General features: G+C 37.1%; 1 protein-coding gene across 1 annotated transcript in view; it reads right to left on the bottom strand.

Moving 5' to 3' along the window:
* Window positions 1–469: 469 nt before the first annotated feature.
* Window positions 470–18,448, bottom strand: part of LY75 (lymphocyte antigen 75) — a 43,406-nt gene continuing 25,427 nt past the window's right edge. The window contains exons 22-35 of the mRNA XM_056495719.1: window positions 17,469–17,574; window positions 15,437–15,597; window positions 14,919–15,048; window positions 12,292–12,518; window positions 10,547–10,715; window positions 9,235–9,396; window positions 8,163–8,285; window positions 7,533–7,727; window positions 6,946–7,166; window positions 5,715–5,889; window positions 5,053–5,220; window positions 3,915–4,037; window positions 3,305–3,472; window positions 470–2,327 (exon numbers count right to left, since the gene is read on the bottom strand). Coding sequence (XP_056351694.1) covers window positions 2,143–2,327; window positions 3,305–3,472; window positions 3,915–4,037; window positions 5,053–5,220; window positions 5,715–5,889; window positions 6,946–7,166; window positions 7,533–7,727; window positions 8,163–8,285; window positions 9,235–9,396; window positions 10,547–10,715; window positions 12,292–12,518; window positions 14,919–15,048; window positions 15,437–15,597; window positions 17,469–17,574 — 2,313 coding nt within the window. The 3' untranslated portion in view covers window positions 470–2,142. The remainder of the gene's footprint in view (window positions 2,328–3,304; window positions 3,473–3,914; window positions 4,038–5,052; window positions 5,221–5,714; window positions 5,890–6,945; window positions 7,167–7,532; window positions 7,728–8,162; window positions 8,286–9,234; window positions 9,397–10,546; window positions 10,716–12,291; window positions 12,519–14,918; window positions 15,049–15,436; window positions 15,598–17,468; window positions 17,575–18,448) is intronic.

Here is an 18,448-nt window from a genome sequence, read left to right as displayed (position 1 = left end):
GACCAGCAGTCAGAGATTTTAGACATCTGGAATTCAGAGCTCAGACATCACCTAAAATGAATACATCTCATGCTTTAATTGCAAGTGTTACTTAACTTTGCCTATATTTTAAGTGGCTCTGTGAAGGAAGCCTTTATACACTGCCTTAATTTGGGCCTCAAGGTGCTAATGAACTACACTCTGATTAGATCAAAAATGCACAGAGGAATGTTCCCTGTGTAAGCCTGAGGCAGCTTGATAAAAGCTGGGTATAGCCAAGTTTTCAACTGCAAAAAGAAAATTACCAGCACACTTTTTTAAATACATCAAACATATGTATTACCTCTAAAGTTTTCTTACTGTGGTAACACACATTTACTGGCTTTAATTCTAATCCCAGCCCCTGTGCTGTGCTTTTTTACCCAGTGATTAATGACCCATACCTTAACTCGGATAACTGCTTCCATGGAAATAAAACCAGTGTAAGCAGTTCAGTGTTTTATTTAACTTTATTCTTTCAATAACAATACTACCAAATAATCTTCCTGTGTATTTCAAATGAAGTGGGTTAATTACCTGCACTAAGGCCATAGCGCTTATGCAAAAAGGAATTACCAGTGATTAGACAACTTGTGATGAAACAAACATGAGAAATGGGACCTGAAAAAATTATTTACATCATTTATAAGAATAAAATATACAATTTTTAATAAAAAGTATATATCCTTTTGTGTTGAATTAGGATCTTACTACTAATTTCCATTTTCAGATTCACACCTAAAAATGCTCAGAGTATAAACATCTATAAAACTAGTAAATCTCAAAACATGGGAACTTGCAAATAATTTTCCCCACTTATTACTGTAGTTAGAAAAAGACAATAACCAACATTTTTTTAGTCCCTTAAGTTAGAAGTCATTTGGCAAAGCACTTAGGCATATAAGCTAAACCAGAAGATATCAGGAACCAGACTATGCAATGTTTCAAACACTTCTCATACCAGGATAAGTTAAAGAATGAGAGTTTTCATCATAACTACATTTTCTACAAGTTACCTCAGGAAAAGCAAATGTTCACAATTGTGCCCAAAGTACTGAACAAACAATGAAAGTGCTTGCTCCTTTTATCAGCCAACTACCACAATGGCTCCTGTACCATGCCCTTCAGGCTGCTCCTTTAACAGGCTCAAAGTGGTATTTACAAGGAGCTCTCTACTTCTCAACACAAATGATAAACACTTATCAAAATAGTGCAAACAGGAACAAAGAAAAGTGCCATCAACATAAGTAAAATGCAGGAAAAGAAGGCAGTTGAACACTGTGGCCTTGCTCTGCTGCTTCAGAGAAATCAGTAGTACTCTTCTCAGCACACCAGGCCAATGTATTCCTATTTACCACCTCATGCCACCACATGCACAAAGGATTTGGTCTTTGGCTTATCCTCCTTCATAAAACTAAATGCACCTGTTCTTTGTACTGTGCATTAAAAAAAGTCAAAAGACTTTTTCAAAACAGTAATTCATAAAATCATTGAGTAATTAATATATACAACTCTGTCTTCCCTTTTTCCCTTTATAGCATTCTTTGGAGTGCATAGGAAAGGCTACAGTGACACATCCCATACAAAAATCAAGTTTAAGTTTTATGAAAAATACTCAAGTATTTTTAGCATTTATGTACACAAGTTTGTTTACCATATATTCTCAGTCTTTCCTTAGACATATATTTTATCTTGTTTCTTGGACAGATGACATATTTAACCTATAAAGTTATAGATTGGTAACTATAAAATTAGGCATTTAATCCTAGTATAAATAAGAGTACTGGGAGAAGTAAATTTTAAGTGTATTCATTAAAGTGATGTTGCATGAAGTACTGTTGGCATTAATTTGTTCCATCAAAAATTCCAGTAAAGACAGATAATACTATAAATTTAAAAATACAATAGAACTCTAAACACCTTGCATCTTAAAAGGCTGAGGCCAAACCTCAAGAATTACCATAACATTGAATAAAAATTGCACTTGTATATAAACGAACCAATTTTAGCTCCCATTAATAACCTTGTTACTTGTCCAAAAAGAAGTAATAAAACATCAAGTAGCTCATTTGTTATGGCTTCACACGGTGAAGTTCATGCTTAAATTGATCAGAAGAAAGTTTTTCAATAGCTGTCTTTTGTGAACATATCATCAGTTTCATCATCATTCATCCCTCTTTGATAGCGTACGGAAGAGAAGGCACTCCAGTGAAGACGCTTCTTTTTGTAGAGGTACCATACCAGTCCAGCAATAAAAACTAAGATAATTAGCAGGGCAAATGCTACAGCCACACCAGTATGATTAGAACCTGAAACAGAACAAAAGATGTATAGTTATTATTTACAAGTTTTGGCGAGAATATTTTGTCATATGGTTGATGCTTAGGTAGCTACACTTCAATACTGCACAGCTCAAGCCATGGCAAACTGCTTCCTATTAATATCTTCATCACATGGGAAGTTAGATGCTCATTCATGCAGGAATGCATTAGCTTATTTTTGATAATTTTGCTGTTAATTTACTAGTATTTAGGTTAGAAGGGACCTCTAGAGTTCAAAACAAACCTATTTGCAAAGGCTACACTCATTTAGAGGTTTGTATACTTCATAAATCTAATGAGATCCTGGGCTCTTGAAGGAAAGGTAATTATACCCCCTTCAGACTGAAAAGATCTTGTTGAGATCTTCCTTAGCAGCACAAAGTTTAATCTATTCCTGCATTTTCACTTTGGTGAAAATGTATATAAAATCAAAAGATTCCACTGCTTCTCAGGAACTTGCTTGCTTAATGCTCAGTTAACTGCCTGCTTTCCTGTACAGAGCCAAGGATAAGGGAGTAAAGGCCTCTGCCTTTTTCTGGAACTATGGGGTGACATTTCCAGAAGCCTCCCCACAACTGAAAACACAGTGTGCAGTACCTGCTTACTCAGCATCTCTTACAAGCAGAACTCTTTCTGATTCCACCTATACAAACTCACCCATGATAGATACACTGTGGTAAGAAGCAATAGCAACTACTCTACACTTTCTGGACATTTCAGTTCTCTTCCTCACCAATCAAGTAGATAGTGAGAGCCAGGAGAAGAAAATTCCTGGACAATTTGACTCTGAATGCAATTATATGGCTAAACAACAACAGAGGACTCTTGCTTAGGCAGAGGTACTTGATGGATCCTTTTGTGAATTGCACTTCTATTATTTCAACACAGACTTTATCCAATAAACCAGAAATTCCTGAAAACAGTCTCTACAAAGTTAAGTCTCTGCTAAAATAATGCTTCCATACCTAGAGGAGCTTTACAAACCACTCTGCTTCGACTACGTGCACAGTCAACTTTGGACCACATGCCAGTTGTGGACAGGATAACACTGCATTTTTCATTGGCTTCTGCAGTTTTATTCTCCCAGTTGACATAATTAACTGATGAGCCATCCAGCCAGTTCAGAGACCGTCCTGTTGGAAAAAACATTACTTAGTCTAGACCACCAAAATATCCTGTAATGTACACAATGTCATTCACAATCTGATGATTTCTTTACATTGCTAAGAGAAAAGGGCTGACTATCCATCCCATATATTAGAAGGGGTAAATATAAACATACAACTTTTAGCCACCCCTCTTCTCCAGACCTTTAGCAATTGATGCACATTAGGCAGCAATAACAGAGGTGGCAAAAATTAATTTCAGGGACTCCTAATTACCCTAACTGTGCAACAGGAAGAGACTTAACTACAATGAAGTCCTAAGTGCTTGAAAATGTTAAATGATGAATTCTAACCTCAAGTAGAAGCTCCTGTAGGTTACCAACACTATAGAACTGTTCTTACTTGAGATTTATGCATTTATATTTATAATATGAAACATTCATGCTCATACATTGTTGCTACTTCTTACCCTTAAAGCTCTGATCCAGGCCAAGCCATACGTTCTTGGTGATGAGATCATGCTCTTTTATGTGTGTGCTCACAAATGCATTTTCTTCAGCATCCACTATAGTCAGAAGGGTTGCTGAAGGATCTAAGGGGAAGAGGAAACCAGTCAGAATTGCAACTTCCATAATTTTTCATGGTGCTTGTACACTGAGGGTGGGAACAATTACTATGGAAAAGGATTTGCTGATCTGGGCTTGTAAAATGAGCTTAGACTAACCTTCAGAATGAAGACATGAACCTCCCATCCCCTAAAAGCTCAGCATTTTGCTGAGTCAAGTTAATTTCTAAATCAATCTTCCCACTGTGGCTCAGGTTTTTTATGTACAGTAATTAAGGAATAAGAGGGAGGGAAGAGCATGCTAGAGAGGCATGCTCAGAATGTACCCATCCTCTACAATTATAAATGTAAGCCAGATGCTTTCTCTTTCAACTAGCAGACCAAACTGGACTCAACAGAAAACTGCATCCAGGATTGGGCTTTTCAGATCCTAAATAGTGAGTCCAACATCACACTGTAAGATAATTCCATAAAAGAAAGTTACAATAGTCATTAACTTCTACATTAGGGTGGTTAAAACTTCTGTCCATGAAATTGATTAACACTGTCTCTGCAATACAATTCCCCATGTAGCTCAGCAATGAAAGAAAGTCATTAATTTGACATAAAATTAAGTTTTTTACATGCTTTAACATCTATAACATACATGCTCTTTGAACCATTTGATAGGTTAGCAAGCTCCTTATTAGCAAGCAGTTTGGCAAGGATATAAGAAAGCCCTGCCAACAGCACTAACTGCAATGCAGATAAAATGTTTTCCTCCAAACTGTAAGAATTAAATTTCTGAATCTTCTCTAACTGGCTACCTGCATTTTAACTGCCAATATCTGTGTGTCAATTGATCTGTAGCATGTTGCAATGTTTTATGAAGAATTTTCATGCTGTGTTCAAAGATAAAGCCAGCTACTGCCTTTCCTAAACTAAAGGAGCATAAAATGGCAAGGCTGAAATATAACCAGTGTTAAGACTTTAGGTTGTTGGGTTTTATTTCTTCTAAGTGGACTTATTACAAGTTGTAAGGTGATGAAGAGTCTAAACCTACTCAGCTTCTGGCAGATTCTCTTAGCCTCTTCCACGTTATACACGGAGAAGTTGTAGAATGCCATGTCAAAGGCATAACAGTGATCCCTGTACTGTTCCCACTGCAGGGAGCCACTGCTCTGCGGGCATCTAGAGCCTCTGCTTGCTTGCTTTGGCTCTAATTTTCTCTCTGCAAAGACAAAGAAACTGATGTTATTTCTGATGCATCAGTTTGTGCACAGTCTCTGGAATAAGAGGACAATAAGTATTAACAAGGGCTACTACTCCTACCAACAACCACTCTTCAATTAGCTTACATTCTTTCTTCTTGTGTCACGTACAAATTTATCTAAAAATGAGAACAAATCCCAAACTTGGGAACAATTTTTTATTGCTTTTCTGTGGGGTTTGACATTTGTTATATATATTTGGTAACTATTTTGATTTAGAAAAGATACATACATTTGATATTCCTATCACAGGTGATCAAGAAGTAACTAGATTTGATTTCACCACTGGAATGGATGAGAATTTATCTCCCTGAAGTACTAAAAAGTGTTTTATCATTCCTGATAGAAAACTGGTCTTAAAAAGGGAACCATGTGCAGTATTTTAACCTTCATTTCTACTTCTAAATACAACATGTTAAAGACAACTGCACAAAACCTTAAAAATAAAACTTACTGTTTGGAGGGCTATAGCAAATGGCACCTTCAGCAACATTTGTACACTTTGTACGGTTCCAAAATCCTTTAGTATCCAACAGAACACAGTTGTCAGTAGTATTGGAGTTTTCCAATTCCCAGGGATAGTAGTCAAAGTCACTTCCGTCCGACCATTCGAAATTAGTTTTACTTCCCTAATTGAAGAAAAAAAGACACAAATTTTAAACCACATATGACTGTGCTTTAAATGTCATCCATCATGAATTAAGTCATGTAGCAATATTTGTCACTTGTAAAGTGACAAATTAAAGAGCAGGTGGTCTCATCTAAATTCACAGCAAATAAACGTACAACAACTACTTAATGTAGAAATTTTTATTATTTGTGGGAACTGAGAAAGGACAGCCTGCTCGCAAGTTTAAACCTGCAATGAGCCTGTTTTATCCTATGGGAAACATTTTACTTAGTTCCACCCTGCTGTTTCATTTCAGCAATCTGCCTTCCCTGCTATGAACATCAGTGGGTACTGTGCAAACTGCTGAAGTGTTGAGATGGCCTCAGTGAGCAGAACTGGGCAGCTCAGGGATGGTTTGCAGTGCTAGCTCCTACTTCAGATGCATTCCTGGAAACTCATGACACTGAGGAGTTGTGAGGGACCCATTCACAGGTATGCACAGAAATGACACATCTCTGCAGAGGAGTATTCCTGCCAATTAACTACTATGTACAGGTCTGGCAGTCAGTGAGGGTAGCAGGGTCAGGGCCGCAGGCTTTTGGCTCCATGGTAAAGAACACAGAGGAGAAAGATCTTCAGCTGCCTCCTGCTATTGTGTTTCCTGGGAGAACAGACACTGAACTTACTGACAGCCAGCTCCTGAACTGCTCTGGAGAGTGAGTCCTGACCTCAGCTAAGCAGGCTCCACACAGCCTTGTCTGTCTCAATTTGCTAATTAAACCTGATTCGACAGAGGGCCATAAAGTCTGAAGCCACTAGGGGTAGCACTGCAAATCACACTTCCTTGTGCTGCAAGGAATGCTCTATTATTTTAAACTGTCAGGTGTTAGGAAGAAATATCTTATTTTGCCTACATTCACCAAAATTTGGCATTGACACGTTACACAGGGTTGAAAATATACTACATGGAAAAAAGATTCTAAGGAACTGGAAAAAAAATCAGAAAATATTTTGTATCTTGTCCAAAATATTATTTACAGATCTATTACTGACATCCCCAACAGTATATACTCACATCATGAATTGACAACCCAAGCCACAGAGGATAACCATCCTGTTTGACAAGATCTTCTAGAAATAACTGTTCTGATTCACTGTGTACACTTGCTAAATCACTGTTATTTTGTTGGCACAATCTCAACGCCTCATACCACGTTAATTTTTTCTGAAGGATCCTGTATGTTCTGCTTCCATGTGGAATAGTGTCAGGCAATGGAGGCTTGTGCTGTTGGTGTCCTATTACAAAGAATAAGAAGATAAGCTGTGTGCATTTCTTGCCTGTTACTAGGAAAAATAGAGAAAGCATTAAAATCCACCTATATCAGTGTAACTCAAGCATTAAAGTGCTCCGTACAAGCCACTTCTATCAAGTTAAGTTACTTTTGCTACTTGGAACACTGAGTTCAGCAGTTCCTGGATAAGCACAGCAAACACATTTCTCCTGATCAGAGTACTACAGCAGTGATGCAGACTGACCAGATGACCCCAGATGCTCATGACAGCTGTGCCATCTGTTTTCACTAGGAGCAAAACCAAAGCCTTATTTAGCAGGAACCATTACTTAAATTATAACCCTCATCCCAACACTCCAATACTACTCACCCCTTTCGATTTTACAGGCGAGAATACTGTACATGTTGTAGTGGTTAGCATGCCAACTTTGAGAATAATTATAAATATCCCAAAACCCATCAAGATTTACACCAGCAAAAAAACTGTTCTTCTTTATGATAGGTCTTCCCAGCCTCCAGTTATTGTAAGTCAGATGAGTTTCATCATACCACTTGAGAACTTTATCTGTGGAAAACATTGCATATTCATTAAACCACTGGCATTACATCTACAAATACCATTTAACTTTGAATATATTAATGATATTAACAGACCACTTTGGAAAAAATTCTGGGATACTGCAAATGACTCTAAATCAGTTCCATATGCAATGCTAAATATGTTAGCATTACTCATCCTGGCCACTTTCATTTCTGCTTTCCAGGGAAATCAAATTTAGACTAAACAGAACGTATTGGATCTAATTATCACTCAAACAGAGAGCATGTCAGGTTATTTTCTTCTAGAAGATAAGTATGAATATAAATCATTGTTGCAGATTTGCATTCACTTTGGCTTTAGTTATAAACTGAAACATGCAAGAAACATGCACTTAATGCTGTAAATTTTGTTTCCAATCCAGTTAATATAAAAAAAAAAAGCCAAACCATTAATTCTTACCACTGTCATCATAAATCACACCCAGCCAGACCCACAGAGCCAGACCGCTGAATGAATGAAGCTGCTCAGTAACAAAGTTATTCTCCTCTTCATCTCGAACACTCAGAACAAATGCTTCGGGGTCTGTTGAAAATTTTTTACATTACTTTCTTACAAATTCACCTTTAAGTTAAAAAATAAATATTTTTTCTATTACTGTTAACAATTATTGCAGATAGGTTAACATCTGTAAAGGCCAGATGTTTATAACATAACTAATTGAACAGTGCAAAACTAATTTTCAAAGGTATTATTAATGGTACTACCCTGGTTTTGTGGATAAGTGAAAGATTTCAGCTCCAGAGATATTTGTGAGCCCTACTGTCACTTCAAGTTGTATAGAACACAAAAATACCAGCAAACTTTAATGATTTGCTTGAACTGCTCTAGCAGAGAAACAGTATTAAGAAAAAGACTGAATCAATTCACAAAAACATAAAAAAAAAATTGAAAGGATGAATGTCTGAAGGTTTAATACAAGAGGAAAGCTGTTCCTATTATATATAGGAATATATATATATATATACATATATATATATATATAGGTTATACATTATTCAGGATGGACAGAAAACATCCATGTGCTTTTCAGTCTATTTACTTTGTTCACCTAAGTGTTCCACACAGCAAAGCTGGAGGCAGCAGGAAACCACAAAGTAAATGTAACTGTAAAGCCAGAATGTTGCCAAGGGTACAACAATTACCCAAACTATTTAAAACTGGCCTATTATAACAGAAACCTCAACCAAACACAAAAACCTTGCCATATTTCATAGATCTCAGAGTTCAGGAGTTCCAAGCCACCTGTTTCTTCACCCCTCCCATCCATGCTCTGGCACTTTTTATCAGGGTAGTGCAAGGGCAAACAGCATCACTACATCACAATGCAGTGCTACACTACTGCATTACTGCTACAGCCCTTCTCAGCATTCACTCTCCTGTCATTGCAAGACAGTGACTCAGATCTAACACTAATCATCTCCCCCAAGCTGATCTAAGTCCATAAATACCTGCAGTATGACAAAGTACTTACTCATGTTCCTGCATAAATGATGAGCTTCTTGAGGCTTCAGTTCTCTCCATCTATTTTTTGTTATCATGAAAGTGTAACAATTGTTTCTAAATGATATCCAGGGTGTATTTTTAATCTTATGTGGGCACTTCACTTGTGCAATTTGGTCTTTTTCAGTCTTCTCTAAAAAAAGACAAGACAACATTAGGACGTGAATTACTAATAACATCACCTGACCTGGCACTCCACAAACCACTTTCAGGTACCACTTAAAAATATGTAAGACAAATTAAGTTGTCATCCTTTAAAAGTGTTATTTTTAGTTTCCTCACAATGGTGTTTTTTTTAAGTAACAAACCAGCAGTAAGCTCTACTAATGAATATAGATACTTGCAAGTTTTCACAGTTACTTTAAATAGGTTTAAAAATAAAATCCCTACATAAAAGTGCTAAGTGTAGGCCAATAACTAAAAGCCCTTATTGCCTCTTGTGTAAGTACTAGATCACTGCAACAAATAAGCTACTTCACAGCTGGCAACACATCTTAATTCTATGGCTTTATCTAATACTTTAGGAGTGAGAAGGACTCTTCCTGCAGTTCCCTGGCTTGTAAGCACAAAATAGTTAATGATGTCATAACACCACACTTTACTGTGACTCAGGATGTTCAACAGCTTGTGACCCCTCACAGAATAAAAGCAAAACAAATCATAATGGTCTCACAGGGAAGAAATCTGTGATGACCTCTCAGAAAAATCTTTTCTGAAGGATACACAACTAGCAGAGCTCTTTCCTGGAAATAAAAACACACATCCTACTATATCCCTATCTTGTTATAATTAGTAGATATTTAGAAGGGTTTTGTGAACTTCAGATGATGTTAATTTTCAGTTCAGTGTCTACCTTCTACCTTTGTTCTCCATATAGTCATGCACCTTCTCCCTGCAGAAGACTTCTATGTCTGAACAGATTTCAGGAGGTCCCAGTAGTAAGATACAAATAGTACAGAGGTTTTTTAATCTTCTAACACAGGCAAGTGGGAGAGATTAGTATGCAACAATCTTAGAGAAGCAGTGCAAGATAGAATCAGTTGGCAGTAAGGGTACTGACCCAATGCTGAATTTATTTCTAAGATACAATTAGATCAAGATCAACAGCTGTATGCCCCCCATTTTTGAAGTCACATTTGTTTTTTTAATGGCATAGAAATCAGACTGTCAGTAGAAATATGTTTTAAAAAGCTGTAATTTTGAAGTTACAAGATGTAATCATTGAATACATGTTGTAATAAAACAAAAGTAAACTTTTATAAAAATTATGGTAGCATACATACTTTCTGATGCATAGCAAATAGCACCTCGATTTTCAGAGGAGCAGTCAGAAGTTTTCCAGAAGCCATCAGTATCCAAAAACACACATTCTTCGTTTGTTTCTTCATCATCTTCAGACCAGCGACTAAAACTCACATGTTTCCCATCCAGCCAGCCATAATGTTTTCCACCCTAGCATTATTTAAGCAAAAGGGATAAGCTTACATAGTAAAAAAAAAAAAAAAATAAGGTGCAGAAAATGATACGATAATATATTTAAACTGGCTACACATTTTCAGTGTCTGTGATGAGAACTGTAAGTGTTCCACTGCCCTCATGAGCTGATATCCTGCTCACAATACAACAAGCTTTGTTATTTTGAGTTCTGCAGTTGCAAAAATACAAATTAGCTGAATGTAAAATTATCCAAAGGTGATGTTTCACTACTGCACTTAGGGAGGAAGGCCTAGCAATGGGATGTCCAAATTGCATCATTTGCATCTGCAAAGCAATGGTGGATATAATCTCCCAGTCTTGGAAAACTTGTAATAACTGAGAAGAAAGTCCAGTCTCAGTTACTACATATTGAGTTGAAAGCAATCTATTAAATACTTAATTGATTCAATATATCAGACATGTTCCTGCCCTGGAGGATGCAAGAAGAAAAAAACCCACATTCAAGCAGCAAGCTATCCTTTAAAAATCTTACATTTGAAAGTCTTTGGGAAATCACCTTACTGTTGTGTAATTTATCTTGTATTTTTCTTTTGTATCTGATTTCACCACTGGACTAACAAGTTCTGTTGACCAGTTGCATTATAATTTCCTTTCATGTGACATTTTAATTGTGCCCAAATAATGAAGTGTTGCAATAGTGAAGAGCCAGTGCATATCTGAGCTATGTGCCCCAAAATGAATCATTTGATCCTTACAGATAAAAAAAATCAAGAGATAGGAAAATAAGTTGCCTGTTTTCCCCATTTTCACTAAGATTAAACCCATAAAGTATATTAAATCCATAAAGTATATACTCCAATTTCTGTTTTCCCCTACTTTGCTAAAGTATCCAGTAGCCCAGAACTGACAATAGAAGAACATAACAGCAAAGTGCTGAGTGAGTGCCACCATACCTTGTAGGTAAGGCACTTCTAAACAAATTTCAACTTTCTTCTTGCAATTATCTCCAGACTTATGTGCTTGACAAAAAAGATAAACCCTGCCAGCAAGCCCAAGCTTTTCAGAGATGCTTCCCTCAAACTCAAAACATGGGCACAAATAACATGAAGTAACAACAGAACCTAAGTTAAACTTCAGAAATATATCTCCACCAGTATTCAATGATTCATTTTCAATTTTATTTGCCACTCATAGTTTCTCCCTTCCAAAACAGAATTTTGGGTCATCTTTCTAGAGTGGTATTGTAAACAGTGGTGATAATATTAAATGGCAACACTCATTATTCATTATTGTTAACAAAAGAGATGACTCAGTAACCTACGTTGTTGCCACCCTACAATATACTCCTTCAATATCAGTCTTATTTTAAAAGAATTTTATCATCATCATCAATTCATACAGTGGAGTTCAAATATGTAACTTGGAGAACTGAAGGTTTAAAACATTTATGTTGAGACACACCAGATGTTACCCCTACACAAAAAGTTAGCCCAGAAAGTAATTTGTCATTGCATTTCTTTAACTTGGGTTTTGTTTCACACAACTGTAAAAATTACCTTAAGCCACAGTCTGAGGAACAAACAAAACTTACATCTCTGCTGAAGAGTCCAGTCCAGAGTGGGTAATTATGAAGAGCAGCCTGAACAGCAAGAAAAGCCTGCTGGAACTGATCAGTGATGCTAACCAGTTGCATCTTGTTATTTATGCATGCAGCCATTGCATCATTCCAGGACAAATTCTTCAGAATTAACATGTACTGAACATTTTGATAGCTCAAGGTTTCATTAATGACTTGCTCTGTCTGGTTATCAGCAGTTCCTATACATAAGAAAGAAATCCAGTAATTAGGTAGTTAAATATTGGAATATATTTTAAACTCCCAATGTCTCTGCAACAATCAGAAAAACCTGTTTGACTACACTTGGTGAAAAAAAAAATCTTAGATAGTAGATTATGCCGATAATTATAGTTAGAAGCAAACATCTTTGATATCTTAGACAGAAAAATATATATTAAAAGTAATTATTTTCAGCCAATGTAGTATTAAGTATCTTTTTCTTAACTTAGGTTCACATCTTTTTATATGTTATTTTTAACTAACTCCTAAGTAATTTACTGAATTAAAAGCATATTTTATAATTTTAATTATAGAGCAAATGCGAGAGAGCAAGTGCTCTCTGCAGTAAAATAGCAACAGCTAAACTTGACTCATTTATCTCTGTGGAGCCTGTGGATTGATGCTTATGCAAATCTAATGAGCCACAAAACCTGTCTATGCAGATCTTGGTACAGCACAGACCCAGAAATCCTTACTGCCATCCATGAATATGGTGAGAACTGTTTTTGCCTCCACTTAACTAATTGCAGAAAATCCACCTTGCACAGGGAGGGATGTAATTCACTGTTTGTGCTTTGAGCACAGTGTGTTATCACAGCTACCAACACCACACCTGAAGGCACACAGCTCAGTGATGCATAGCTACTGCAGTTAACAGAATATGCAAATACTCCTGTGGGTGGTAAGGTTAAGTATACAAATGTTAATCCCAAAAGCTTTATACATAACCAAAAATAAATTCATTCTGCAAAGAAGCAGAACCCTCCTGATATTTAAAATATTTAAAGTAGAAAAAGGCTTGCAAGTGGTGACGGGAGGCGTCGCACTATAAATAACAATATATGAATGGCTGATTGATAGGCTGACAGGGCCATTTTCCAAAACACAGGATGACAGAAACACAATATTAATTTCATATTTACAGCTTTCAGTAGATCAGAAAACTGACAAGGCTTAAGCAGATTGTTTCAAGTGGTTTCTGCCTGCTGCCAAATACTTTCACTTAGTAAAGAGCTACAAAAGAGAACCATGGAACCCAGGGTGCCATCACACATCAAGGGGTACCAAATTGGAAACAAGGCAGTAAGTGAAATGTTCATTTCTGAAAAAATAATTGCTGATGATTATCATCTCAAGAAATTCTGCAAATCACAATCATGCCAAGATTTCCAATGAACATGAATCATCTTTTTCCTGGGTATAAAGTCCTAGACAACTTGGACACTTTCACAACTGTCCCTACAACCTGCTGAGGTCCCTCTCAACCCAAACTATTCTTAGATCCCTAACACAGTATAAAACCAGACCACAGCAGGACACATTCTCTGTCAGTCCAAAAACCTTTCTCATTAAATCCTCTACAGCTGTGGCAAAGAAACCTTGAGTATTTAGTCACTCCAGACTAATAAGAGATTGATATAAACAGATGCATTGCCAACCTCCAATTCATAAAAGTCTCCTTTTCACATTTTTATGGCATTTTTTCAATCCAGACTTCTAATCTTAACACTTAGAATTTCTGGAGTATTTGGCACTGAGTAAAGAGGATTTTGTATGTGACATGGAGGTGAGGGGTGGGAGGTGGAAATCTTTGCCTATTTGAGAATGAAGAAGATGGGCGTAGTCTTGGGCGTTTTGTACACCCAGGTTTCTTTGTGTTTGATTTTTTTTTAGAAGATAGCATGTTCATCACTTAAAAGGATTATTTATATAAAGGAACCTACTCAGAAGTGGTTATGCTGAACATTATCCTGTAGCAGTAATTAAATGCACATAATAACTGTATGTGTTTGATCTTATTCCAGTAATTGGTATTGGCCAACCCACATGGGTACATCTGAATATTATATTTAGTTCAGATTAAAAAATCCCACTCACACCAACTCTCAAGTTTGCTCTGGGGAGAAACCTACTTCAACATCAAGAGTCTATGATACTTTATATTCTCATAGAACTAAAAGACAGAGGATGTATTTATGGAGGATATAAATATTGTGAGATTCCTTCCTAGGCTTCTGACTTCCACAGTTCTGAAAAGGAAAAATGCTTCACTTGTTCCACCCCTCAGTGTACATGACCTCTATACCCACAGAACATTAAAGACCTGTCTGCTGAAGTATAATTCCACTGAAACTGCACAAAGTCTCTCAGGAAGACAGATTCTCCCTGATCTGGGCTAGGAAAAACAAGAGGGAATATTCTGAATGGCTGATAAAACAGGCTCCAGATCCTCCTCTACACTCTGCTTTTCTAAAATTTACCTGCTCACTCTCTACAAGTATCTTGCTTTTCAAGTGAAATCTTTACATACATAAAAGTCTGCTGGCACATGCATCTTAAGTTTAAAATCTGGCTTCAATTTATTTTGATTCTTCACTTACCTACAGACCGCTGGCATATACCCAAGAAGTGCCTGTCAGCACAAGCAGTGAAATTCCATGTTCCAACATATTGGGATTTGGGATCATTGAGGATTACACCACACTGATTGTTAAATTCTTCATCAAAAAGCTGAGAAACAGAAATATCCTTATCAGACTCAAATAAGATATAAACACACTTGTGTAGAGGTGAAGTAACATGAGTCTAGGAGAATTCCAGCTGTCTGAACTTGTTTAAGAAGTTTCAAAAGAGTGCTGCAATACAGCTTACCTGTTTTACAAACATCACCATGTGCCTGGACTCAAAAAGTTTTCCCAAGTTAAATACACTTCAGAAGTTGTCATCCAAGTAAAGGTAAACAGCCACCCTGCTGGCCAATTAAAATGACTAACTGAGGAATTCAGACTGTTACATGGGGGGTTTTTTTTGACACATGGGTTTGTTTTGTTTTTTTTTTGACACAGCATACCAAATTTCATTACTCAACAGGCAAGAAAAGTCAAAAGGCAGAACTTACATCCAGTGGAATTTTCCTTAATCTTCCTGTCAGGAGTGGGTGAAAGTTACTATACAACAGTCTACTCTCATCTATCCATTTGTTTTCCCTTGTACTGAACAGGAACTGTAAACCAATCCAAATATCTTTTGGCAGGCCAGGAAGCAAGGATGTTATATAATCTGTTGGACAGAACAGTAAATGTACATATTGTGGTCAGGAAAACAACAGTAAACATCTGAAAGAGTATTTCACATAAGTAAGGCAATGTAATCCCAGTTTGTGTTAATTTAATTTTTCCAGCCCTTCATGACTACCAAATGCCTATCAGCCCTTTCTTCCATATGGTAACACTTTTAATATTGATTTTATCTGAAAGGAGCAGGCTATTTGTATTTGTCCTTCAAATTCTGAGCTGTGGAGAAGGTAGGGGATTTAACCTGCTCCTTTGCCCATTACTTTGGAGTCTTTTACTTATACACAAATTTAAGAAGCTGCTTTTACACAAGCCTGCAAGATCTTCTACTGCCTTGCTGCCCTTTCTGATGGAGGAAGTCCTATCTTCCATTTTTCTCTTTCATATGTCATAAATAATATTTTTTGGATTTTGGCAGAGCTGTTCACTCCACCATCAGAGAAAGCAGGACAGGTCAAAGGAAGTCAGAATCAGCTGAAAAAAAATTCAGCCAGGTAAACCTTAAATCAGACCCCTCTTAGGGAGCTTTCTGACAAGAAACAATGGGCTTTGGCAACCCCCCAGGCATCAAAGCCATTCACTAAACTTGACTAGTTCAGGAAGGCAAATCTAAGTTATGTAATTAGCTACTGCTGACATGTTTCAGCTATTGGTCACATGCCAGACTAGCCACAGCCTATTTTCTGAACAAGACAAAGCCATTGTGGATTTGCATGTCAGGGAGAATAGAGGCAGCCTACAGAAAGAAGTGCATTTTAAGAGGACTGTGTCGTCCTTCCATATAGGTGGTCTCCACAGAGAAAAGATAAAACAAACAAGACACAGTAACAAACACTTCCAAATGCACCAGATCACCCAAGGGATCCTGCTACGTAACATTTCAGAATGGCTGCACTATTCCAACCTTAAATGCATACAAAAACATGCAGACCTGAGACATGTATATTCCTGTATATAACCCTATTCCTCCCCAATAACAGCAGTAAAAAAAAAAAATTATCATTAAGTTGCTGCCTGCAGGTACACGCTTGACTTCTCCAGTCTACTTAGTGTATTTTGTTTGGCAAGAGGTTATTTGCTTATGAAGAAAATATGCGCTGTGGGCACTGAAGAATTCAACTGAGCTACTTCAAGTACACCCTCAGAGAACTCTGAATTATCCACAAGAATATAGTTGCAAATTCAGCCATATCATTCAGCAGTTTATTGCTGAACATTACTTGCAGCCAATGTGAACCTGTTTCTTCCTCACTGCATTTCTCTCACTGACTTCAGTTGATTTAAGTGAATCAGTTCTGTTTTTCAGCCCTCCTGTTTTTCATCCTCTTATCAGTGTCCTGCAGAGCTCACAGGGGGTCAGTTGCCACATTAAGCTGCTTGGCACATGCAGAAACAAAGGCTCCTGTGCTCAGCTGGCATTGTATCTGCCACCTCATTCCCACACACAGAGCTGAGTTTCTCTTGGAAGCAGCTTCTGCGGTGGTTTTTCAAAGAGCAAAGTCTACAGTCTCAGTTTTGTTTTAGCTTGCAAAGGCAAACAATCTTTCATTCAACAACAACCCTTTTATACTCAACTCTCAGTGCAAGGTTTTGTAACCTTCTTCTCTTTGGAACAGGTTAAGATCATACAGAGAAGCTGCTCTTCAAACTGGTTCAAATGTCTGCTAACTGCATTTCTGTGTTATGTTTCCAGTGATGCAAACAACAAACAAGTCAATTTTAACCAGTCCTGGATTTTCAGAAAGCTCCTAGTATGCCTGAGAATATCCTGTGATTTATGCTCGAGTTCTTAAGCAGAACTATTCTGAATCTGAAAGAGAAGCTGCATATTAAAGTGCGCCCAGTTCACCACCATACCTTGGTCAGCTTGGTCTGAGATAGATGGAAGAGAGCCTCCAAAAGTTACACACTTTTCATTAGCTGCATTAAATGTTAAATGTTCGGGTTTCATCCTTAGAAAACACTGCAAAATAAATACAATGAAAATTATTTTCACCATACCATTCTGCCTAAGACATAAATCAATATGTAAAGGTTTTTAAACCAACCCTAAAGATTCACTTCTCATTTCCTGTAATAACATATAACTATTTTTCGCAGAAAGCAAGGGACCTGATACTAGCTGCAAGCACTTATTTGGTTCAGCAGAGCAGCTAAATATAAAATGATCCCCCGTCTTACTCCTCATTCATATTCAGTAATTCTTATTTGTTACATCAGGATCACGTGCTGTTTTAGGAACAAGAACTCACACGTGAACTCTGCAGTCAGACAGTGCTAGTCAGGAACTTATAACAAGCTACCTTTGGGGAAAATCTACATGGGAACTCCAAGGTCTATTTTGCAATAATGTGAAATAAGTTTGCAAACCTTGGCACAACATAATGTGCAGTTTTGATGCACATGTACAGAATAATGGTGGAGCAAATAACAGGAATGAGTCTCACTAAGACTTTAGCAGCCTGCCTTAAAACATAGTACTGAAATAATTAATAGTACTATGGCTTCTGACTTGTTGGTTAATTCTTAAAAGCTTCTCACTAATTCTTAAGTAAGTTTAGTCATTAAGGCAACTCAGGAAACAGTGTCTGCCAACTTGCTGCCTGCCTATGATTACTCCAGAAGAAACATAACATGCTTCTGCCACAGAAACCTCATCCTCTCTCTTACTAACCCTTCCGTTCATTCAAAGCAGAAGCCCAAGATTAGACAATACAATCAATGTTCTTGGACCTAAATGCGTGGCGATGGGAAAGCAAAACAACCTGAAAATGTATGCTTTGAATTTAAGAAACCATCGATCGTGAATAAGGGACAAAAAGGGAGCAGATTATTTT

This window comes from Oenanthe melanoleuca, chromosome 7 (genome assembly GCF_029582105.1).
Source record: "Oenanthe melanoleuca isolate GR-GAL-2019-014 chromosome 7, OMel1.0, whole genome shotgun sequence".
NCBI classification, from domain to species: Eukaryota; Metazoa; Chordata; class Aves; order Passeriformes; family Muscicapidae; genus Oenanthe; species Oenanthe melanoleuca.
This window is presented reverse-complemented; position numbering and strand designations above follow the sequence as displayed.